Source organism: Sinocyclocheilus anshuiensis, unplaced genomic scaffold (assembly GCF_001515605.1).
Source record: "Sinocyclocheilus anshuiensis isolate Anshui unplaced genomic scaffold, SAMN03320099.WGS_v1.1 scaffold1198, whole genome shotgun sequence".
Taxonomy (NCBI): Eukaryota; Metazoa; Chordata; class Actinopteri; order Cypriniformes; family Cyprinidae; genus Sinocyclocheilus; species Sinocyclocheilus anshuiensis.
The window spans coordinates 327,648-353,047 of NW_015557119.1; the positions used below are offsets into that span (position 1 = coordinate 327,648).

A 25,400-nucleotide genomic window follows, 5' to 3' on the forward strand; every position below is an offset into this window, starting at 1 on the left:
AATTATGCTCCCTTCGAACTGGTTGTCTTTAAAATACAAATCTTGTGTAATCCCAGGCTATCTGTAATCAGAAGCACATTTATAACTGGAATATAATTTAATTTCATTCACGTTTCAGAAACGCATAATCCTTTCTGGATTACAATCCGCCATCAAAATGATACATTTAATTATTCCAGCTGCTGTGAGAAAAGGCTATAAACGATTGGCCACCTGCAGGATCCTCACATGCGATAGCCTAGTAGCCGGGACAACTTCTTTATGTTTACAGACGTGACGTAATGACGCAGCAGCATGCTCGAATTTCCTACGAAAACCTACCCGTACCACTCAAATTAGAAAACATTATTATAAGCTAACCGTTGTGAATCGGACTAAAGTAAGGCGATAGTTTCGAACACTGGCTGGTTATGTACTTGCTCAAATATTAATTTCGCATAATTTTTAACCAAAAAAAGTTACGGACTGCAGCTTTAACTTGCATTTCTCTCTGTAGGCACATCCACTATACTTCATCTTTGCAGCCGACGCGAACTCAAATACTAGTTTATTTATGTGTATGCTTGAGCACTTCATTTATATTTTAAAAATCCACTCTCTAAAGATGTGCTTTAGCCTGAGAGAAATATAATTTTCATCTTAACATGACTATAAGGCCACCCAGAGTACGTTTTTTTCAGCTTTTTTTTTTTTTCAGAGTACATGTGAATTCAGCTGTTCCTAAATTTTTTTCACAAATTTAAAAGAAATTGTAGTATAACATTTTTTTGGTGAAATTATTATTATTATTTTGAAAACGTTCATATGCTGATTTCACACACACATTTGTGCGTACTCTTGCTTAGTGAATTGGACTCGCTGAAAGCAGAGGACCTAATAGTGAGCCCTGTGGCACTCCATACTTGTGTGTGATGAGATGTCTCTTCATGTAGAAGTGGTCAGGTATATGAGGCATTAATTAATTCTTGTCCACAAATACCAAAATAATTCTCAAGTTATCTAAGAGAATGTTGTGGTCTGTGTTGTCACAGCACAGATCTAATAGCACCTTAAGAAATGTATGCAATCATGATTACATGTTAAAAAAAAATAATTTGTAGCCTTAATAAGCACAGTTTCTGTACTACAATGGGACTTAAATACTGACTGAAGATGGTCACAATTACTCAACATGGCAGAGAGGACAATATGTTTTTTGTATGTTATTTTTGATGTAAATGGCAAATTTGAGATGTCTATAATTAACCAGTTTTCCTTAATCAAGCCATTTCATACGGTGTTCATAACTGCCAGCTTGAAAAAGGATTTGGGACATTTCCTAAAGAAAGCAAAGAGTTAACAGTATTGAAAAGAAGATTACCAACAACACCTTTCAGTAGCTTGTTGGTGGTGTCTAGAACACCTGTTGTTGGGTTTTATGGTTCATATGTCTAAATGTTTTGATGTCTGTTGCTTTGTGCCATTAAAATGGGGTTAACTTGTATTGGTTTCTCTTTGCTTTAGACTTGATGTCACGTAAAGAGGAGAGACAAGAATGGAATGAAATGGAAGACAAAGATCAGTATGAGATGCATCATAAATTGGTGGTTTCTCCAGTGAAGTCAAGTTGCTCACAGACTAAAAAGACTTCATCACGAAAAAGAGCTCAAAAGACAGGAGCTATACGTCATTTCGCCTGCCAACAATGTGGAAAGATTTTCACTGTAAAAAGAAACCTTGATGTTCATACTAGAATTCACACTGGAGAAAAGCCTTACAGCTGCCAGCAGTGTGGGAAATGTTATATTAAAAAGGGAACCCTTAAAGACCACATGAGAACTCACACTGGAGAGAAACCGTACACATGCCCTCAATGTGGAGTAAGTTTCACTCAAAAAGGAATCCTTGAAAGGCACATTAGAATTCACACTGGAGAGAAGCCGTTCACCTGCCAAGAGTGTGGAAATAGCTTCATTCGAAAAGGATGTCTTAAAGGCCACATGAGAATTCATACTGGAGAGCAGCCTTACAAATGCTCTCAATGTGGAAAGAGTTTTACATATAAACAAGGTCTTAATGCACACATGAAAATTCACACAGGAGAGAAGCCTTACATATGTGATGAGTGTGGAAAGAGTTTCTATCAACAAGGATACCTCAAATTCCACATGAGGAGTCACTCTGGAGAGAGTCCTTTCACCTGCCAACAATGTGGAAAGAGTTTTACAAGAAAAGCAAACCTTGAAGTCCACATGAGAATCCACACTGGAGAAAAGCCGTTCATATGCCCTCAGTGTGCAAAGAGTTTCCATCAACCAGCAAACCTCAGAGTCCACATGAGAATTCACACTGGAGAGAAACATTTTACCTGCCAACAGTGTGGAAAGAGTTTCACTCAAAATGGAAACCTCAAAGCCCACATGAGGATTCACTTAAGACCGAACAGTTTTATGTGTCATGTGTGTGGAGTGAGTTTCATGGACAGGAACGAATATAAGAATCATGTAACAACTCACACTGGAGAGACATGAGAATTCACAGTGAAGTGAAGCCTTTCACATGCTTCCCTGAGGAAAGAGTTTCAGAGTCATATGAGGCATTACAAGCCATTTACTTATCTTAAAGTGCTAGTTCACCCAAACTTAGTTAACCCTCAAGTAGTTCCAAACCTGTATGAGTTTTTTTCTTAAGGCTGGAATACATTAGACGACCTTTAAAATCTAAACAGATTTTACAAACACTAGGCATCATACACTTACCTATAACTTTGAAATAGTCAACTATAAATAGTCAATGAGAAAAACTGGCCATCGTACACTAAACCAGAGTGTAAAGTTGTTCTGATCACAACAAACTCAGAAACATATGTGCCTTGTTCCTAGTAGTCGTGTGACCAGTGTTGGGGAAAGTTACTTTTAAAAGTAATGCATTACAATATTGCATTACTCCCTAAAAAACTAATTACATTACTTAGTTACTTTTTATGGAAAGTAATGCGTTATATTACTTTTGCGTTACTTTCGTGTTACTTTTTAAATATGAGCAGGGCTTGATTGTTTTTAATATAAGAAGTTCTATTTATAGCAAATATAAAAGCCCTTTCACACCAAAAAGTGTAATGAATAAACCTCAGGCTGAAGCAAAAGTCATCAATAAATGGGAAAACAAAGTAACTGGCATTTTTTGAAGAAGTAACTCAGATATTATGTTGTAAATTAGAAAAGTAATGTGTTACTTTACTAGTTACTTGAAAGTAATCTGATTACGTAACTCGCATTACTTGTAATGAGTTACCCCCAACACTGCGTGTGACAAATAAAAACAATGTTCTAAAATTGGCTCAAAATATCAAACGTTTTTGATCTATGACTGGATGTGAGTTTCTTTAAAATCTGCAAACTGGCTCTGACTTTCGGCAACTAGCGTCAACTTCTCCAGACAGTAAATTGGCGGGAAAACGGGGCAAAAGTCGTGTAGTGTATTCCAGCCTTTAGATTTATGGCCCCCTGTTCTGTCACCCCTGATTAACATGTCAGGATGCGTCAGTATGATGTCTGAAGACATACATTTGGTGTTTCAGTGCTGCTTTTGACCTTAAAAGTCCCCATGAAATCAAAATTAAAGTTTTTTGGGTGTTAGTATCAATATGTTAGTCTTAAGGTTGTCTATAAGGCAGTGTGCTCCAAAACAGTGACAAAATTTGCATTTAGAAGACATAAGCATTCAAAGCTTGCAGTTCGTCACTTCCGCCAAAACGGCTCAATTTTTTTTTTTGACGTTGAAAGTTTTTTGGGTGTTAATATCAATATGTTAGTCTTAAGCTTATCTATAAGGCAGTGTGCTCCAAAACAGTGACAAAATTCGCATTTAGAAGATACAAGCATTCAAAGCTTGCGGTTCGTCACCTCTGCCAAAACGGCTCAACGATTTTTTTTGACGTCACCTCGTACTTCAGCTTCACTTCAAATCTTCTGACCAATCAAACGCTCTCTAGAAGCCGAAGCTCCGCCCCCTGCACTATAAATAGACGCTGAAGCTGCGGCTGAGATTGGTCACTTGTTCACAGTGTAGTATTTTCTGTACAGTGAATGGCTCGTAGTGCACAATGTAGGCGATAGAGAACGATTCAGACAGTGTAAATATGCTTTCGATTGGGGCAAATGAGGTCTGGTTTCACGTTGTTTCACGCGAACCGCGGCAGCGCGCACAGTCTGATCCGGACTTTGGCTCCAGTCCAGAGACGCGAGCGCACGGAGTGGATCATATGTGCGAGTCGGCATATATTAAACACTTAAAACTACACAGCCTCAGCATGATTATGATCACTATTTTGTTTTACTAAGAGTTTCATATTGAATCTAGAAGGTAATCTATTAGACTCTGGCTGTCAAATGCGGCTTTACCGAGCTTAACGGCTCTGGCCCGAGCTGATATAAACAAAACGCTATTGGCTAATTTAAAAAGGGGGCAGGGCTGCTCAATATGTCCCGCCCTGTCTTCCTGTTTCAGTTGAAATTACGTCACCACATAGAATAATGCTGCGTGTTTCAAGGCACTTCAGGGGACCTTTAAGACCGGCATCCTTTGAAATGCTCCACAGATTCTCAGGAGTAAGAGAGTGTTGAGTTGCCGTAGTTCAGTTCTTTTCTTTTCAATCAATCTTTTGAATTTGAAGTGTGTTTTATTTAGCAGACACTTTTATAAAATAGGCGTTTGGTAATAAGCCAAATGTACAAGTTCAGTATCCGAATAAATCCGAATCAGAATGAGTTTCAAGTGTGCACAAATTTGTTGCGATTTCTGGGAGCCTTGGGTGCATTCAGTACAGTAGGGTGCGTACATACTGTATATGATTCAGGAGAATAGAAAGAACATTTATAAAAATAAGACTGAGAAAATAAAAACAAAGTAATATGCATCTTGATCGGAAGGTTTGTGTGTAGATGTGTGCATTATGGACTGTATATACTGTAAAAAAGTGATGTGACGTGTAGTAGGTTTGCTGCAATAGTCAGTGTTGACGGTGTTAAGCTCAATGCAGCGTGCCGAAAGACAGTTGCATCACAGATCAACAGCAGGAGTCAGATTTCATTTATCACCTGAGAAGAGTGAGGTGAGAGACAAGATGATGGCAAAAGATTTAGTTTAGAAACTAAATCCAGAATACTGAACAGGCAATTTTGCATTTTGAAAAGCCTGATTCCAAGCTTTCATATTCGTTTTGCTAATATACATTCCATGTTTCTTTTTCTCGGTTCCACAGTGTTTGCTGATTTTCAGTTTTTTTATATTTAAACTGTGTGTAAGTTATATATATTTTTTGGCCTATAGCATGGTTTATTTTTACTCGTTTTGTTAATAAAAGTTCTATGTTTAATATAGGCTAAGTGAGTTTGTTTTGACGCTGAATCGCCGCTATAATTCGACAATTACAAGCTATTTAAAAGTGAAGGAAAGCAAGGGAAAGAGGGAAAACTCCAACAAACTACGAATTGCAGACTTGTAGACAACATATGAAAGAAAACAGACTTGGCCAACATATGACAGAAAAATGATGAAGGGACACCTGGCTTTAAAAGGTGTCAAAGCATCAGATGGCCGCGTGGGAGATATGCTGTGAAAAATCAATCAGCCCTTTATTATATGGCTCAATATCATGTAGGTATTAGTGTTGGGTCGTTCTTGAACGATTTGTTCATTTTGAACGAATCTTTAATGTGATTCGGGGAGACCAATGCAGTCTGAGCCGGAAAGTCACGTGATGAACGAACGACTCAAACCCAAAGACTTGTCATATAAGAGGTGAGAGCTGATCATAGACTGAAGACCCAGGTAAACTGAATTAATCTTTTCTGTTTCTTATAGCATTATAGTTTTGTATTGTTTGTAGTGTGATCAACATCTGCGTAAGTAGTAGATGTGTTAGGGAAGGAAAGTCATATTTTGCTTAAATGAACGAAATGACTCGAAAAAAGATTAGTTCATTTTGCTGAACGAGACTCAAAGGTCCGAGTCGGTAAAATTATCCTAACTTCCCATCACTAGTAGGTATTGCCAAAGAAATTATGGATTATGTGTTGTTAAATTTGGGAAGTGTTTGTATTTTATTCAACCACGTTAGTGCTATTAGTGCAGTTCTAGGAGCACATTTAGGACCGCTTTTTTTTTCTTCTTGTGACAGTGTTGCTAGCCAATTCTACTCCAACAGAGAAGACCCGAGTCAAACTTCAAACAAACAGATACAAAGACTAGACCCATAGAAAAGATTCATTTTTTATTATCTTTCCAGCTTATTTTTAATGTAAGAGCGTGACCATTTTAAAGCTGAATGTCAGAATCAGAAAGAGCTTTATTGTCAAGCGTGTTTACACACACACACAAGGAATTTGTCTTGGTGACAGGAGCCTCCAGTAATGATGGGAGAAACCAACCTTTTCCAAGCTTTGCAAAATGATTCACGGTTTCGAAGCACTCGAAACACCACACGCTGGTGACGCCTGCTGGTCAAAAGTGTGTAAATGCAACAAAACCGGCTAAAACATGCATAAAAACAGGGCTGGGCTTGTTTTGTTTGATGGAGAACTGCACCATGTCTGGGCAGTACTTAATTCCATCAATGTACTGTTACGAACCCCACTTTTAAAAGACTCGTTCAAGAAGGGGTAAGCAACATAAAAAGGACACGCAAGACAAAAGATCAATTTTAACCTTTTATTAGAGGTCAAAACAGCTTGCGAGTCACATTAGTTAACAACGGCAAATGTAATAGTTAAATCAGTTAAACTAAAGAAAAATACCTTTTCAAGGTTTGTAAACGAACCAAAACACAGATCAACAGAAACATTAAAGAAAACACAAAGAGAGACACAGAGAGAGAGAAAACACCGCTTATCAGCGGTGCTAGACAGCAAGACGTGCACGAAGCTCACGGAATACTCGCCAACGTCAATGGCTGGACAGCAGTAGCTTCTCAAACCAGTGCAAGTCAATCTCAAAGAGCGTGGAAGTCACTGTGGCGGACCTGCGATGGGGTAGGGAGAGCTCTCTACACAAGTGCGACTTCCGCCTTATATTCAGTCCAGAGCGTCCTTACTCAACATGCTGCAGGTGAGAAAACACAAAGAGAGACACAGAGAGAGAGAAAACACCGCTTATCAGTGGTGCTAGACAGCAAGACGTGCACGAAGCTCACGGAATACTCGCCAACGTCAATGGCTGGACAGCAGTAGCTTCTCAAACCAGTGCAAGTCAATCTCAAAGAGCGTGGAAGTCACTGTGGCGGACCTGCGATGGGGTAGGGAGAGCTCTCTACACAAGTGCGACTTCCGCCTTATATTCAGTCCAGAGCGTCCTTACTCAACAAGCTGCAGGTGTGTGGGGGCGGAGCTCAACCTCGGGAGAAAGAAAGAACCCAATTAATATCCACACACATATACCCACAAATGAACAACTTTGACCGTTACAGTACACACTGGATGAAACTAGCACAGTGCTACAACTAGGACTCTGCAGCTGTAGATATTCCTGAACATTTCCAGGAAAGGCTGTGATAAGTGAACTACAGACCATGTCCATTTGTACTCTTGGCTTGAAAAAAGAACTGCCATCCATGTGATGCCATTTGATGCTTCTTGGCCAGCATTAGGGGCGACATTTTTGAAGTTGTGTGCATCACGGATCACTTTCTTGAAGAACGTGTGCTTCCCCTCAAACCTGATTGTCCATAAATTCCTCAATGGCCCATACGTTCTGATCAGTTGAGGATAATGCTCCAAATAGTGATGCTTTGGGCGCAGCACAAAGTTTGGAAACCCATCTTGAAGCAAAGCCCTGTTCTCCGAGATCTTCCAGGTCGAGAACTCCACAGTGTCTTCAGAAAAGTGGCTAGACAAAGCCAATTCGACAATATCTTTCAACAACATTAGAATTTCCCAGGTATGGTCATTCTCTCTCACTTTATGGCCAATCAAGAGTGGGAGGAGCCTCAAGAGGGCCCAATTTCCATGGCCTTTCCCCCTACTGTTTGTATCTGTCAAATTGTCACTCAATGGACAGCTACTCTTCACGCCATACTGTGCCACCAAAATACTATCCTGTAGAACATCTTGAATGTGCTGTTGGTGTTTTTCTTTTGTCCTCATTTCAAAAGTGCCTGACCTAACTTCCTTGACTTGAATGTCAATCCAAAATCTACATGGGAGATTCCCTCTAAAGCTCTCCTGAAAGCCTGCCAATGAATAGACACCCAGATTATCTGCCAGGACACCCAGAACAGATCCCCTTACACATGATCCTAACTGCTCAACATATACTCCCTGCTCTTCAAGACATTTTAAGTTTTGAATTAGTGGGTGGAGTATTTTTGAGTAGCCATGTTGCTTAAAGGGGTCATATGATGCGATTTCAAGTTTTCCTTTCTCTTTGGAGTGTTACAAGCTGTTCGTGAATAGAATATCTCTTTGGGTTTGGGACTGTTGTGAGACACTTATTCAATGTAGTTGGAGTTAAATGAAAAAAAAACCAGCTATTAATATTTTAAAATTAAAACAATTACGTTTGTTGCCAATTTATCTACTTTTTTCCCAGCGAGCCCACTGCGTTTTAAATGAAGGAAGACACTTCCGGTTTGGAGATGTTCAACTAAAAAAAGACTGAAACAGTTTGAAATCATAAGGTTGCACTATAAATAATCCTTATCAGTCAGTTTGATTTAATCAGCTGTAAGTTTTCCTTCATGTTCCATTTTCAGACATCAGGCCAATAATGCTTGGTATTTTAATGTGACATGGTATAACAAGAATATCTATGGCCTCTCCATTAATTTGTAATACCTGTCAGACGTGGAGTGATGAGGTCTCGCTTACAAACTCAACAACAACAAAAAAAACCACCACAAAATGACCGTCTTATTTGCTGCCTGCAGATTAACGTTACCGTAATCGCCATAATAAGCACGCATGTTTTCGTCGCAACAGTCTTGACTGGAGTTCAACACTCCTAGCCGTTTAACGCGCCGTGTCAAATTAAAAAAAAAAAGAAGTTAATTTAAAAGAACTGATCTCAGAATGTAACGTTAGCTGTCTGTTACAGATATTTGACTGGATTGCGCGCTCTTTAGAGTGAATGCAGCCGTGTCTCTGTGCTGCCTCGTTTGAAATTGGCGCACCCAGCTCGTTTTACAGCATATAAATTATGTTTACAGCTTATGAAAACTATTCAGTCAGTCACAAAAAAATTTATTTGAAACGTTTTGTAGAACTGTCATTGAATTTCAAATTCTGTAAAAACTCACGTCACGCAAACTTGATCAATCAACAATTCAGATTACCCGCATAATCCTGTCAATCACTTGTACAAATTAATAGAAATTAATAGGCAACCAGACAGCTGATCTTACAGATATCAAGCAGAAAATAATTATTTTGAAGAGAAATAGCTTCAAATAACGCGCAGTGTTCAAAACGTGTTACTGAAAGTTGTTAATATGGGCTAATAAGTTCCACAAAACAGCATGCAGCTAATAAAGTGTAGAAAATCTAACGATTATCAAGATCAGCTAACAAAAATAGCAGAAAATTAAGTTAAAATTAAAAGAGTTTACCTTGAAGTAGGTCCTCTCACTCTGAATCCTTAAAGGGGTCATATGGTGCTTTCTCTTTGGAGTGTTACAAGCTCGTGGTGCATAAAGAAGATCTGTAAAGTTGCAAAGACTAAAGTCTCAAATCCAAAGAGATGTTCTTTATAAAAGTTAAGAGATAACCACGCCCAAATGAACGTTGTTATTGTTACCGGCACTAAATTCTGATTTAAGTAAGTTTGCTGAATATTCTGAGGAGAACGTTGGGTCGCTATTACTGTGATTAACTACACACACAACAAAAGGTAACTTATCTTAAATGGTTTGGTTAATTTAGGATTTACTGAACTTGACAAAGATTGCATTAGTTACTCAGAATATTTGTAACAATGCTTAAATTGTTTAATATACATTAATTATTAGATTATGTTCTTTCGTTGCAAGTTCAGTGCGCTTGCAGAGATACTCCACCCACACGCTGTTCTGATTGGCTGTGATTTTTTATTGATTTTGTGGCATCTTGTAACTCTGTCACGTCCGGTGTTGACAGACAGATTGCTCGTTGCATCGTGTATTGTCAAGTGTACCCGTACCTATATAGTTCTCTCAGCCTCAGGGCTGGGATAGCATGAAAGACCCTTGGTTGCTGACTGAAATCTAGCGTCTATGACATCTAGACATCTAGCGACTAACATCTATTGTTTTTGGCTGGGCCAGTGAAAATGTTGGCACAATTGGCCACAAGTAAAGCTGAATGTAAAGTCCTGCTATGGTGTGTGAACACTGGATAAAAGTGTCTGCAAAATGACTAAATGTCAGCTAATGTTCTTTGACAAAGCGACTTTCAATTGGGGGATACATAAAGCAATTCTTCTTAAAGAGGCAAACAGACACAGGAAGTGCTTGTAATACCAAGTTTGTTATTGTTCAAATAAGTACAAGCTAGAAAGGGAATAAATAAATAAAGAGAAAGACTTTTTTTTTTTTTTGGACATACATTGCATGCAACATTATCTGATGTGAGCTCTTTTTGACATTTATGGAAAGCCCTGTTGAAGAAAACAGCATATGCTGGTTAGGTATGTTTTGACACTGGGATGCTGGTTTATGCTGGTCCTTTACCAGCACATGACCAGCATAAACCAGCAAAGGACCAGCATAAACCAGCAAAGGACCAGCTTAAACCAGCATCCCAGCATCAAAACATACCTAACCAGCATATGCTGGTTTTTTCAACAGGGAGTAAATGTAAAATTTGGAACAAACCCTTACTAATTGAAAATGTCAGTTTTTCCATATTTATTTACCTCACCAATAGTCTGTCTGTTTGTTTGTTTATTTATAATCAGATTAAATGCCATTAGTTAAATAAAGTAGGCTTTTTGTGTGATGGTAGTGCAAGGACAGAGAGAGGAAAATGGAGAGAGAAAATAAAAAAGAGAGAGAGAACAAGAGCAAGAAGAACCAGGTGAGAAAGTGGACAGATACTGAAGATTGTTAAAGTGGAAAAACAGAGGCAGAGGAGGAAACCCATTCAATCTGCAGTATTTACATGCATTTTATGGATGCTATGTGTTTTCCCCCCATATTAAATGCTTTCCAGAAGTATACTTGCAACATAACTATTTTTTAAACAGTACAATTGTAACAAAAATTATTATATATTGTTGTAAAGTAAAATGAATAACACCTTTGCAAGGCACTGTCTGGATGTCACTTTATCATAAGGGGCTAAAAATATTATCATAGATTTTGTATACACCTATGTTTTGATTTAGCATCTATTTTGTCTTCATTATTATGGCATCACAGCAAAGGACAGCAATTAGTGATCTAGGGACTCCAGAAAGTGGCCCAAGGCAGGTCCATCTCCCACAGTACACCCTCAGCCAGTTTGGAGCTCAGCAAAGAGCCTTTAACAAGAATTGGTTTGAGCAGTTTAAATGGTTGGAGTACTCTGTAGTGTGAAACTCTGCATTTTGCTTCTCTTGTCGTCTGTATGGAAGGCAGAACATTCGCACCAATAAAGATGCCCTCAGTGGCTCCGGGTTTTCAGATTGGAAGAGGGCTTTGGAATCATTTCGGGAGCATGAGAAGTGTTCCCACCATACGTTCACCATGACATGTTGGCAGAGTTTTAAAAGCACGAAAACTCAAGGGGATGTAATTGAGCAGCTGAAAATAGCTAGTGCAGCAGAGATATCAGAGAGGCGCCAATACCTTCACCGCATTGTGGCAGTAACCACCTTTTTAGGAAAGCAAGGCATCCCACACTGAGCAGCTTGCTGTCTGTGTGCGTTTTGTTACGCAAGAGTGTACAGTGCGAGAGTGTTTCCTTGGGCTGCAGAAACTACAGAACTCTGATGCACAGTCCATTGCAGATGCACAGTTTGGGTGATCTTATGTGTGTAGCACAAGCCTACGATGGTGCATCTGTCATGAGTGGAGCAGTGGGGGGTGTCCAAGCCCGCTTCAGAGAGCGACACCCTGAAGCAGTTTATGTGCACTGCTATGCACATGTGCTCAACCTTGTCCTTTGCCACACATGTAAAGCTACGGCATTCTTTGATTTACTGGAGAATGTGTACACGTTTCAGCAGTTCCCTTGTGAATCACTACAAGTTTGTAGAAATCCAGAAACAACTTGGATTAAATCCATCTGAACTTGTACAGCTCTCCACAACAAGATGGGCATGCCAAGTGAAGTCTGTCAATGCAGTCCTGAACAACCTTCCTGCCATTTTAACATATCAGGACCATAAACACATCCATGGCCCTAAGGATCAAATCAAAGCTCTGAAAGCCGAAGACACTCTACATGCTGGTGATGTTTTCCAAACTCCTTGGCATAACTGAAGGGCTACACACCTGCAAGGGGAAAGTTTGGACTTGGGCAAAGCAGTTCAGTACAAGATGGCAGTCCTTCAAACATTGAAAGAGCTCCGCAGCAGTCTCTGGTGGTCAAGAGGGCCATGGCCTTATGTGAAGCAAACAACATCCAGCTCCCTGTTGGTCCAAGGCAGAAACAAAAAAGATTTGATGATTTTGTGGTGGAGTCAGCTTGTGGGTCAACCTCTTGCTTTAGCAACTCAGATGATTTCAGACATCAGCTTTTTTATCCGTGCTTGGACAGGATGGTCGAGGAGCTCACCAATCGATTTTCAGGTGTGGGAGAAAAGCTTACGTTAGGCATTCAAGCCTGCAACCCAAGCACAGAGACCTTTCTCTCTGAAGAAGCTCTTCAAAGTCTTGCCACTCATTATAAAATTCAGCTGAAGCCAGAAGAGCTTCTGGTGGCTAAGAAATAGGGAGAAAAGAGAATATTGCAGGGTTAGATCAAATAAAGTTCTTTTAAAACATACTGTATGCCAGCGTTTTTCTTTTTAAGAAATCTTATATAATTACAGTAAATGTTCTTCTGTTGGCCTGATGTATTCACTTCAGAATACTGAAGCCCATATTTAAATGGCATTGTCGGAGATCCTTGATTTGCAGTTAGACCACTCCATTATTGCATAATTCAACTATAGCACATTTGACAGCGCAAATCTCTACCTATTATGCATAGTTAGTCACATTTTTGAAATTCTGACATCTGTTCTTGAAATAGGCAAGTCCATAAACCGTCATACACCGTGTGCATAATTATTAGGTACGTTAATATTCTGATGATATCTTTTTCCCCAAGCACATTTTACCAATTCCTAACCACATCAATCTTAATAACTACTATAGATTTTGTATTTAATCATTTATAAGTGATATATCATTGTCCATGAAGGCTGGATGTGGAAACTCATATTCAGGTGTGCATAATTATTTGGCATGTTTTCTTTTAGAATATATCAATTACATTGTGTACTAAGACCTGACTAATGCCTGAAAATAGGCTTATTGGAAGTTACCAAGCTGGGGACTATTTTCAGGCGCTGCGTAATATCATTGCGCCTGCTGCACCCATGGTACGGCAGCAAAGTTCCCTGATTATTACGCTGGAATGAGAGTATAAAAGAAAAAAAAAGAGAGAAAATCACAACTTTTCATTTTCCGTCGGTCTTAGTACACGGTGTAGCTACAGAAGAGTCAGGTTTTAAATAGGAAAAATATAGAAACTATTTGGTCATTTTTGAGCGAGATGCTAACGGTCTAATCAGATGGCAGTTGGAAAATGAGCCTATTTTCAAAAATAGTGGAGTTTTCCTTTAATGTTAGGAAAGAATTGACTGGTCTGTACACACCATTGGTCGTTTCTATCCCCCTAGTAATAAACATTTATTCATTGTATTTACTTTCAGGTCTACAAAGTTTGTGCAACAATCTGCAAACTAAAGATACCAACAACTATAAAGGCCTGGGATGGATACTATGAAATTCAAGAACGTTCTATCCAAGATTGATCTGGACAGATTATAGTTACACTTTGGGAAATGCACATCTCCCAACTTGAACTAGATAAATCCTACACTTTCAAAAATCTTAAAACTAGACAAATCCAAAAACATTAAGAAGCTCACAACAACTCCCAGCACAACCATAGAACTCATTCAACAAGATGAAGTCTTTCCACCTGGTCAGGGCCTTCAAATCATTGAGGAGCCCCCTACCCCAACTACAGTTATAACAGTAAAACCAACAGGGGCCCAAATAAGCATAAAAATGGTGTCCAAAATGCCACAAAGCTCAGGAAAATTTCAGTGTGAAACAAGTGTCACACTTGTAAAATTCTGCACAAAACGTACAACTATATAACAAAATGCAATGCCATTATAGAACTCGAACAAGACTGTCGCATAATTACCCTTACAATTTCGAACCCCATTCTTGCAAAATTCATATCGCAGGACCTTAACTTGTCTACCTGTGACTCTCAAGATATTGAGGAGCTTTTTCTAAGCACTGACGCGCTCACAATCACTTACTATGATTGTTTAGAAATCATCAATGTAGAACAAACTTCTTCAGCTCATCCCAGCGACATCGATGGGCTGCCAATGTTCAACAGCTCAAACGTATCCCTCTGGCCAGTTCTCTGTTCCAAAAACTTGTCACCAGAATGTATTTCCCCCTGTGCATATCCACTGCTGCTTCCAAACCCAAAACACCAAACTTTGCCTCTGACACTGTTTAGCAGTTGGCAGAACTAATCCAGGATGGTCTGACTTGGGGAGGCAGACGCTTAAACATCCAACTACGATGTGTTACCTGCGATGCTCCAGCTAAAGCTATGGTAGTGTATAAAGCAGTTTTCTGGATACTATAGGTGTGATAAATGCGATCAAAGGGGATCTTGGGATGGTCGAATGATATATCCAGAAACAAATAACCTGACCATGAGAACAGATCTGTCATTCAGGGAATGCTGGCAACCTGAACACCATCATGAAGAGGAGATCTCACCCTTCTCTGTCCTCCCGATCAACATCATCAAATCATTCCCCATAGATTACATGCACCAGAGCTGTCTCGGGGTAATGAAAAAGTCGCTGCTCTTGTGGACAAGGGTGAGAACAGATTTCTGGAAGTCATCAGGAGATGTGACCCGTGTAAGTGACACTAAAGAAGTCCATTCCAGATTGCTTTGCCAGGAAGCCAAGGGGCTTGAAGGAAATAGACTGCTGGAAAGCAACAGTTCAGACAGTTTGCTATCTACACGGGGAAGATTGTTCTGAAGGGATTGCTCCAAGACCAGCTCTATGAACACTTCTTGAGCTTCAGCACGGCTCTTTGCATGTTGCTGAACCCAGATCTCACAAAGTCACAAGGACCTTATGCAAACCAGCAGTGGAGATATTTTGTGGAGAGAGGACGGGAGCTGTATGGAGGAGACATTTTGGTTTACAATGTCCATTCCTTGCTGCACCTTGCAGAAGATGCCCAAAACCTTGGCAGCCTTGACAGCTGCAGTGCTTTCAAGTTTGAGAGCTATCTTCATCAAATGAAAAAAATGGTCCAATCTAGGAAAAATGTTTTGGCACAAGTTCCAAATCGTCTGGAGGACACATCCAAGTCCAAGATAGAAATCAAGGAAAACGAAGTGCCCAAACAATGCCTTGAACAAATGTTGCGAGGTGGTGTCAGGACAAGCGGACGACAGTGTTATGCAGGATGTACACAAATCTACAGCCATATCTGACGACACCATATGATTCACGTCTCTATGGAACATACATGAATGGTGGTTATATCTGCAGGACCTAAAGAAAGGAAACTCGCTGATGGCTTAAGGTGCACACTGCAATCAGTTACTTACTTAATGTAGAAGTATAATATAGGATTGTTTACTATGTGGACAAAACGATAGTTCACAAAAAAGTCATGGCATTTACTCGTCCTCATCTCATTCCAAAACCATATTACTTTCTTTAACACAAAAACATGTATTATATGTTATGATAATGGTGACTGAGTCTGTAAAAATGTGCAACTTATTTTTCAATATTATTTTTAATTTTCAGGAGTACCTTGTATAAAGGTGTTACCAGCGACCTGCCTGACCTCTCAGTCCTGCAAGTGGCAGAGGTGTATAAGGACTTTACCAGCACGACAACCCCTTTAGTCACCACAATGGGGATGTCCAGTGATGATTCGTTGGTGGATTCTGCTTTCGGTAAAGTTTAGGCTGGGAGTGTTCTGTCATACCAACAGCCAGCAACAATACTCCCCATCAAGATGCCCCACCACAACCACCTCTGCCACTAGATGGTTACAACCTTGACCCATCTGTGTGCTTATTTGTACATAGCAAACATGGACTGCTGCACGTGAAGTCACTGGCAGTATCTCTGGAAACAGCACACAAGATTGAGCATGCCACCAAAGACCAGAGTGCATCGATGGATTGGCACTCCGTTAGAAAGCCACGAGTAACATCATCCCGATTTAGAGAGGTTTGCCATGTACGGGGGCAGAGCTCTGCTGAACACTTGGCTGAAAGAATCTACAAGGGAACTCGCCAGACAGCAGACATGAAGAGAGGCCTTGAACTGAAATCTGCAGCGGTGGAGGAATACTGTCTGTTGCGCGGAGTGAACTTCTTTATATTTATATTCATTTGTTATTTATATTTACATGTTTACAGAAACACTATCAAAGTTACTTATATTTACAGAAACACTATCAAAGTTACTTATATTTACATGTTTACAGAAACACTATCAAAGTTACTTATATTTACATGTTTACAGAAACACTATCAAAGTTACTTATATTTACGTTTACAGAAACACTATCAAAGGTGCTTTAAATATTTACATGAATATGAAATATGAAGATTCTGTCATCATTTACTCACCCTCCACTTGTTCCAAACCTGTATGAGTTTCTTTCTTCTGTTGAACACCAAAGACGATATTTTGAAAAATGTTAGTATCCGAACAGTTCATGGGCACCTTTGACTTCCATAGTGTTTTTTTAGGGAGTCGATGGCTCGATCAAATCATCGCTCTTGAAGTGACGACTGCAGACTCTTGTGTTAGGAGTGGTATTAAAATCCTCACGTCAGATATAGTGAATCCATTTTTTATGTGTTTCCTTGTCCAAAGGGAAAGTATGGAAACTAACCACAGAATTAAACCTTGAGGATGTCACATAACGAGACACAGCATGTTGCACCTTCACATCGAAGGCACTTGAAGCTTCTTGAACTCATTAATAAAACGTTATATTTTAATATAATATACTAAAATGTTATGTTACTACAGTTAATAAAATATACTGTATAATATAAAATAATTATTTGTAATCACTAGTTAATCGAAATTTGACAAAGACCACGCTATTACATAATGTACATAGTTAAACACACCTAATATAAAGTGGGACCTTGTTTTGTAATATAATACTAAAACTATTGTATACATCAGAAGACATTTGAAGTTTAATACAGTAAAATATATGATGTTTGAGAGTGGAGACAGACTTAGTTTTACTTTAGCTTATGGCCATTTTTTAATAATTTATCATCAGTTTATGGAATAAACAGCTGAATAAATAAGCTTTCCAGTGATGTATGGTTTGTTAGGATAGGACAATATTTGGCTGAGATACAACTATTTGAAAATCTGGAATCTGAGGGTGCAAAAAAATCTAAATATTGAGAAAATCATCTTTAAAGTTGTCACATTTGCAATTTAATCTAATTTATACCTGGTAAGAAATGGCTTCTTCACCTAAACATTACAGTTTTTCCTTTTAGACAAAATCTCACACTCTAGTAGTCTCCTAATTTTCAGCACATAATTGGACAACATACAATGAAATAAGTTTTTCCACCAATACATTAAACTCAGAGTTTCTGTCAACTCTTTTATCAGGTGTATATCATGTTCTATGTAAGTTTCTGTTCAGCGTGTGAACAGGACTTTTATTTTGGTGTGGTGATGTGACGTCATAAGGCTGCGCCGCGCTCTCGCACATGTTGTGATTCGACTGAAGAAAGGTTTGTGTTTAAAGTGTAGAAACCGTTCGATCAACTCTAAACGTTTATAAACGGCGTAGAATTGAATGTTTATTGTTGACTGTAACCTAATTGGCTGCAACTCAATACTTTATCTAAAATGTATATATGTATAAAGGTTATTTTTGTGATCCACACACGACTAACACAAACGTTGTGTCTCGTTGCACTCCGTATATCGTGAATCCGTTTATCACAAACATGACTTCAGGCGCTGGCTTTTCAAACTCCGAGTCGGTCGAATTCAATGATTCGCTGACGTCACAAGCTGGTCAAAACCGTTAATTCAACGCAAACGTGTTTAACGAAAAAGAAAATATTTGCATTAAAGTGCAGTCGATTAAATGTGATCAGCAAGTAATTAGATACCAAGTATCATAAAGTCGTAAATACATTCATGTTAACTTTGATTATAAGTTAATTTATTAATTAGTACTAGTTTTGAGTGTTTTTTGTCTAGCTCATTTAGGAGTATGTACACTTTTTTTTTATTATGTACACAATTTTAATTTTGATTTATAATTATTATTAGTATTTTTTTGTTTTTTGACAGTTCTGCAGCTGTTACCTAGATGATTTTTTTTTTAATTCATTTATTAAATAAGGACTACATTAATTCATCCTTCTAATAATGTCTAAAAATACGTCTACCGAGCTCTGATAATGTATGGAATATTATATTAGCAGACTATCCAAATTTTAATAAAACAATAGGTCTATACCTTTAGAAGCACGGATGTGTCTGTCACCTTAAAGGGATAGTTCACCCCAAAATGAAAATTCTGTCATGTAGTAAAGCTCATGTTCTTATCTATAGAAGAATTAACCAGATTTATTATGGAGGAAGAAGGGTGCACTACCTGCTCTTTATGGAAAACGGATCACTTTATTAACAGTTTCATTAGAAAAAGGGAGGCGTTGTGTAAATAAACATCTAAATGCAACAACCATTTACTCTGTACGTCCTCGCTAGAACAAACGACGAGGGTGTGGATAGAAACTTTAAAACTTATAGATGCAGCATTCACACAACAGACAACTTTGCTTGAGGTTTTAAAACCCGCGCAGGTTTAGCGCATGCGTGAAAAGGCCTTTGCGGCGCGCGTTCTCGAAACTCTGTCGCTATGGAAACAAAGACGCCAAAATGCAATCACGCGCAAATTAGCTCCTCTAATAATTCTTATGAAATTGATTTCAATATACTTGCTATTAGTATTACGCACACTGCCGAATCGTTATTTGCTGATTCAACTATGGACAAATTGAGTTGGACAAAAAAGTTGAACAAATCGCAATTGCTTTGTAATGCTTCGTAAACCGTATTGCTTTGATATGGGATGCATCATTTTACCTTTAAATACGTAGTATTTTATAGAACTTTAAGGGATGGGTGGCAACCCTAGAGCTGATTTAGTTTGCATTTATTTTTCTTTCTGTTATTCTCATCTTAAACAGGACAGAGTGTCCAAACACACAGAAAAACTCCCGCCGAAGCGACTGAGACACACGGTTATAAAGATGGCGTTCATTAAAGAGGAGAGTGAAGACATTAGGATTAAAGATGTATTCAGCATGAAACAAGAAGATCCTGAGACACAAACAAAGATGGCGTTTATAAAAGAGGAGAGTGAAGACATGAAAACCGAAGATGTGTCCACATATGAAGATACTGAGACACAAATGTTTATTAGAGAGGAGAATGAAGACACGAAGAATAAAAAAGCATTCAAAGTCAAACATGAAGATGCTGAGACACAAACAGGTTGGTGTTTATTCTCAAAGCTGAACTCACTCATCTGAGCCTTATTCAAATGTCCAGCTCTACAGAAATGAAAGATATTTGTGAAGAATGTCATATAAGTGTCCTAATTAAAGTGGTTTTATTTGACACGGAGCGGGTCGACGCATGTGGACAGACATGACCAGACAAATACTAATGCTGGCTGTCGGTCCATGTTGGTTATTCGTTATTACGACACGTCACACATTCAATTAATAAATAATGCAGAAGTTGCTTAACCAAAAAATTATTTTGTGTAACATTAAACCTAATATCTACTTTTGAATTGGAAACGATGAAAACCATTGATTTCTATCAATTAATTATGCGACGGTATTTAACAAAAACATTTATTTTGCGTGAGGTGAACTCTAAAATGTGGGTAATCAGCTTTACATTTGATAGAGTTACTGCTGCTGTCCGCAGTTGTTCTTCATTTAAAGAGCTTTGATGAGCAAACAAAACCACCGTTGGACACTAATTTTATAACAAACTTAATTTTTTATCAAGCATCTGTTTGCTCAAGTTCAGTTGTAAATATAGCATCATAAGTTGATCTAGGATGGGTGTTTCTTCTCCTGCGGCCTGATGTATAAAATGGGCATATGGGGAATTACAAAATAAACTAGGCATAAATATGTACAGACACTTTAGACCTTGCTTATGCACTCTTTTAGTGGAGTGAGTGAAGCACTGAAGTAAACTTGATTTAAACTGTTTTACATCTGATATACACTTTTAGATTAAATATGTCACTCCGCACTCAAATGACATGAAATCATTATCCAGAAGTTACAACTTTTTTTATATGCATTTAAAGAGAAATGTTTGTAGTGGATGCACTTTTCCTGCGGCATTCTGTGTTTTCATGTTTTAACTAGCGAGGATTGCTTGGCACATGATGATTCCATTATAAATTGTGTTCTACATAGCAGAACTCGTGTTCTGAGAAAATATTATCAATCATGCACTCTTGACTCTAAGCAGATGGCTTAGCAACATAGACGGTATAATGACAGACACCAAAGGACTCGCTCGGTGATGGATCGGTCCATTGGCCGCTTTGAATAAGAGGCTCACACTGTACTGTACAGGGCTCGCAACATTATAATCCAAAATCCCTGGTAGCGCTTCGGGCTGGCACTGTTGAGATTTTGGTAACCTGAAAAGAATTTAACTAGCCCAAAAAATAAAAATAAAAAGGCAATTTTTTTATGTTGATAATTGGACCGGAGTCGAAACGTCAATCAAAAACAAAAACACAATGCAGCCACGCTATAGTTTTAGTTCATTATCTACCATGATGTGCAGCTTTTCGTTATCCAAATCTTTCAGCCATTTTTCTCTGGAGAGGTGAAATTAAGGAGTTTCAACCGATCGCAGAAAGAATTGGGGTAACACTTTATAATAACTTTCATTAATAAATCAACAAACATTATATAATGTTTAACTAATCATTACTTAATATATATTGACATATCTAGAAATATGACATAATGTGCTTGTTAATGTTAACTAATGAACTTATTAAACATTAAATAATGATCTGTTAATCATTTGGTAATGTAAATTGAAATGGTTACAAATGTCATTAAACTTTCAATTCATATGATCATGCATTTTTATTTTTAATCTTCAAATGATTTTGACAGATGGTTTACAATGATTAATAGCTTCATTAATAAATCGTTAACAAACAGTATATAATGCTTAACGGATCATTAGTTAATGTTTACAAATGTCATTAAATTTTCAATGCGTTTTAAAAATCTACAAATGATTTTAACAGGAATTATGCAATATTTACAAGCTTATTTGTTAATGTACTTTTGAATGCTTACAAATGTCATTAAACTTCAGTTCACATATTAGCTAATGCTCATTTTTACATTTACAAATGTTGTGAAGATATAGCTTAATTAGTCATTTTAAGCACTTCACAAACTATTCATGTCACAGCCACACTAATCACAGTCTGTAAAGGTCATATATTTGGTCTTTGTTTGTTGTGTAGACTTCTACTATTTGCACATCTTAAATCATTTATGAATTATTTGTTAATGTTTTTGCAGTACCCAATTTAAAGTGGAGACTATTCATAATTGGTAAATGTTTATAAACATTTACAAATTTTTTAGTATCTTGGCACTGGACTTTTAGCTACTTTAACAACATTTGTGTAAAGGGTGGTTAGTTAAGTTTAGCTAAATGTTTGGTAAAAACATTACCCACATTGTAATTTGGCAGTTACGGCAGTGTGGAATTTGAACGTGCATGAGTTATTTTATTTAGTCTGTGTTATTTTAATGTTTCGTTTTTTTTTTACCTAAACCATAGAGACTCTGATGTTGATGTGTCTGCATTCAAGCATTTCAGTGGGCTTAAATAGATCACCCTTTACAGCAGATTTAGTTCACAAACTGACAGTTTTGACCTAAATATGATTTTCAGTTACAATAATTAATCCTAAAATTCGACATTAGTAACTTACTTTTAGCAGCATCAGTCTCGCGCACTCACAAGATTTGAGTGCAAAACATGTTTTTATCACCTCAACACTTATATTAGTATAATATTGTGAATCGTTAAACAGAATATTCCTTGAATGGGGGAATATTCAATTACTCTTTTGAATTACTTCAAAAGAGTAATTGAATTCTTGAGTAATTCAATTACTCAAGAATTACTCAATTCTTGAGTAATTGAAGAAAATACTTCATTTATCAAAACAATGCAATATAAGAACGATGTGCATGATCTTATGAATTAGAAGTTTAATGACATTTGTAAGCATTTTAACTTACATGAAATGTTAATTATTAGGTAATGTTTAATACATTTATTAGTAAACATTAACAAGCACATTATTTCACGTTTCTAGATATGTGAATATATATATATAAACTAATGATCCGTTAAGCATTACATAATGTTTCTTAATGATATCTTAATGAAAGTTATTATAAAGTGTTACCAGAATTGGTTCCCTGGTAGAGAGTTGAGAGTGATTGGCAACAGCTTTGATGACATCCAGACGGCATTGCGGAAAGTCAGGCAAGATTCGGCCAAAGATAAGCAGGCCGTCGATAAGCTGCAAGACAAGATGGCGAGACTGGAAGACAAGAGTCGTCAGTGCAATATTTGTCCCGTTTGTCTTAAAAAAAGGGAAGAGGGCAGCGACCCTGTAGTCTTCATGCAAACTCTACTATCCCTGTGGATTCCCTCCCTTAAAAGCAGATCGATCGAGATAGATCAGGCACATCAAATATATACCGGTGACGGCAACAGAAAGGGTCCGCGAACACTGATCTTCAAACTACTGCGGTTTCAGAACAGAAATGCGATCCTCAAAGGAGCCCAAGCCGCGGGTCAAATACTCCACAAGGGCAGCTCGCTTCTTTTCTTCCCCGATTACAGTAAATAAACCACCACGAAAAGATGCGAGATGAATCAGTCTAGGAAGAAACTCGCACAACTTGAGATCTCTTATTTCATGATCTATCCCGCCACGCTCCTTGGATCAACTTCACTTCTCAAAACGCCAGCTGAAGTGGAATCTTACACAGGCTCTCGTCACACCTCTGCTATGTGATGACACGCCAGCCCATCATTTCTAGGAACAGGCGTAAATACACTTCTAACATCGCGATTATGGCGAGCAATACTCTAGTGAACTGTGGTGCCGAGTTGGCCTTTGGACTCAAGTGATTGACTGTTATGCTGGCAACGTATCCAGACGAGGCTGTTGTATTGGCACGAAGGAGAGTTACCATATTGACCCGAATATAAGACAATGTTTTTTTCTTGGAAATACATCTGAAAAAACGCGGTCGTCTTATATTCAGGGTCTAGACTTTGACATGTCAATAATACACCCACAACAATAGGTGGCGCCAAATACGCATAAAACGAGTGTGCCATGAAATACGTAATGTAATGCGTGTTGTAAAGATCGCGAGTAAAAACAAAAGAAAAAGAAAAGCTTACAGCTGCATGAGTCGTGACTGTCACGTTAGCCTGATGGGACCAAACTCCCTTTGTGATTTTAAAACGTAAGACAGTACCCAGATTTGAGGACTACAGTAAGATTTAACTTCTACTGTTAATAAGATTTTGGTAGGCTACTATTAGATGGATAGCACTATCTGCTTACTACCTTCTCATTCAGTTCTTGTTCTTGTCCTCTTAAAGTTCCAGATGCCATGATTTATCCACGCAAGTCCACTGTTTTACACTCAAGAGGATGTACATTATTATATCCTTATTAAATCTGATTTATGGCACTTAACATAATATCTTGGAATGTCAGTGGTTTAAATAGTGCCGTTAAAAGAACTAAATGGTTGGACAGGCTTCTGTTGAACTAATACAGGAATCTCATTTAAAGGCACCCTTTTCAGAATAGGCACTATAAATTAGTTTCTTCTTCATCTGCTAAGAAAACTAATGGTGCGTTCACACCAGACGCGAAGCGAATATGCGCATCGCGCCACTCGCTCTAGATTACTCGCGGCATGTTTTTCGTGTCACTCGCGCGAATAAAAACAGCGCGATCAACCATGGTGGAGATAACTACAATCGCTGTTTTGTACCTGTTGTCAAAAAGTCCCAAATACAATGGAAAGCCAAACGCCGACGTGTCTGGGTTCACAGCACCATCCAGAGGAGGATGAATAACGTTAGGATCCTGTATTAATGTGTGTTACATTTTACTACTGTATATATACACTGATATTCCTTATTATTTGTATTATTGATAGCAGCATCTCTGTAGCCATGCTAATAAAATACAACTACTACAACTGATTTTAATTGTTTTCTATGCTCCAGACCTATATAATAACAGACGGCTGCAATAATTCTCTCTTATATTGTCTGATTCAACCAGACGTGCCTATAAGCTCTTCGCTGATTGGCTTGCGCGAGAACGCGTCAGGCGAATTTTCCGCTCAAGTTGAAATTTTTGAACTTGCGCGAAAGACGCGATTGAGGCGAATATCTCGCGTTCGCGGCAAACGCGTCGCGCATTTCGCGTCATTCGCGTCGCCTGGCGCGAATTCGCCTCTATTCGCGTCTTTGCATTGACTTTGGATGTAATCTACTCGCGCGAATAATTAAATTCGCGTTTGGTGTGAACACACTGTAAGGAGGATTTGATATTGGCAGCTCAGCGCCTTCCCTTTTCCATACATTGTTCTAAGGGTGATGCAAATGCATTACATACCTACTTCGTACATGGTCCAATATTAAATGCACTTTTGTCTCGTAATATGCCCCTAGCGAGTGCATTCTATCAACAGCTCGTTCATATGATACTAATCTTTATTGACTATCACCTTGTGATATGCGGAGACTTCAATGCTGTGCATGACCCCTTACTTGATAGGTCACAAATGTCTCAATCTGATTTGGCCTCCTCAAAGTTGTTGAATGACTTTATAATAGAGGACAATGTGTGTGATATGGCGATTTAGAAATGACAGGGCCAAGGACTATACGTTCTTCTCAGTTTGCCATAAATCCTTTTCTCACATTGATTATCTGCTCATATCACCTGCTTATATCCCATTTATTGATAACACTGATATATAACCTCTCATTCTTTCAGA

At 38.2% G+C, this 25,400-nt stretch overlaps 2 protein-coding genes across 2 annotated transcripts in view; both read left to right on the top strand.

Annotated features, from left to right (window-relative positions):
* Nucleotides 1–1,508: 1,508 nt before the first annotated feature.
* LOC107677800 (gastrula zinc finger protein XlCGF8.2DB-like) lies at nt 1,509–2,901 on the top strand. The gene has a single exon (XM_016472837.1). It carries the CDS (start codon nt 1,509–1,511, stop codon nt 2,508–2,510), a length of 1,002 nt encoding a protein of 333 aa, XP_016328323.1. The 3' UTR covers nt 2,511–2,901.
* A 15,017-nt stretch (nt 2,902–17,918) lies between these two features.
* The window catches only part of LOC107677801 (zinc finger protein 721-like), a 95,786-nt gene continuing 88,304 nt past the window's right edge, over nt 17,919–25,400 (top strand). Inside the window, exons 1-2 of the mRNA XM_016472838.1 lie at nt 17,919–17,993; nt 19,467–19,661. Coding sequence (XP_016328324.1) covers nt 19,530–19,661 — 132 coding nt within the window. The 5' untranslated portion in view covers nt 17,919–17,993; nt 19,467–19,529. The remainder of the gene's footprint in view (nt 17,994–19,466; nt 19,662–25,400) is intronic.

Coding starts and splice junctions, on each gene's coding strand:
- LOC107677800 (XM_016472837.1), top strand. CDS start 1,509: ATGTCACGTAAAGAGGAGAGACAAGAATGGAATGAAATGGAAGACAAA.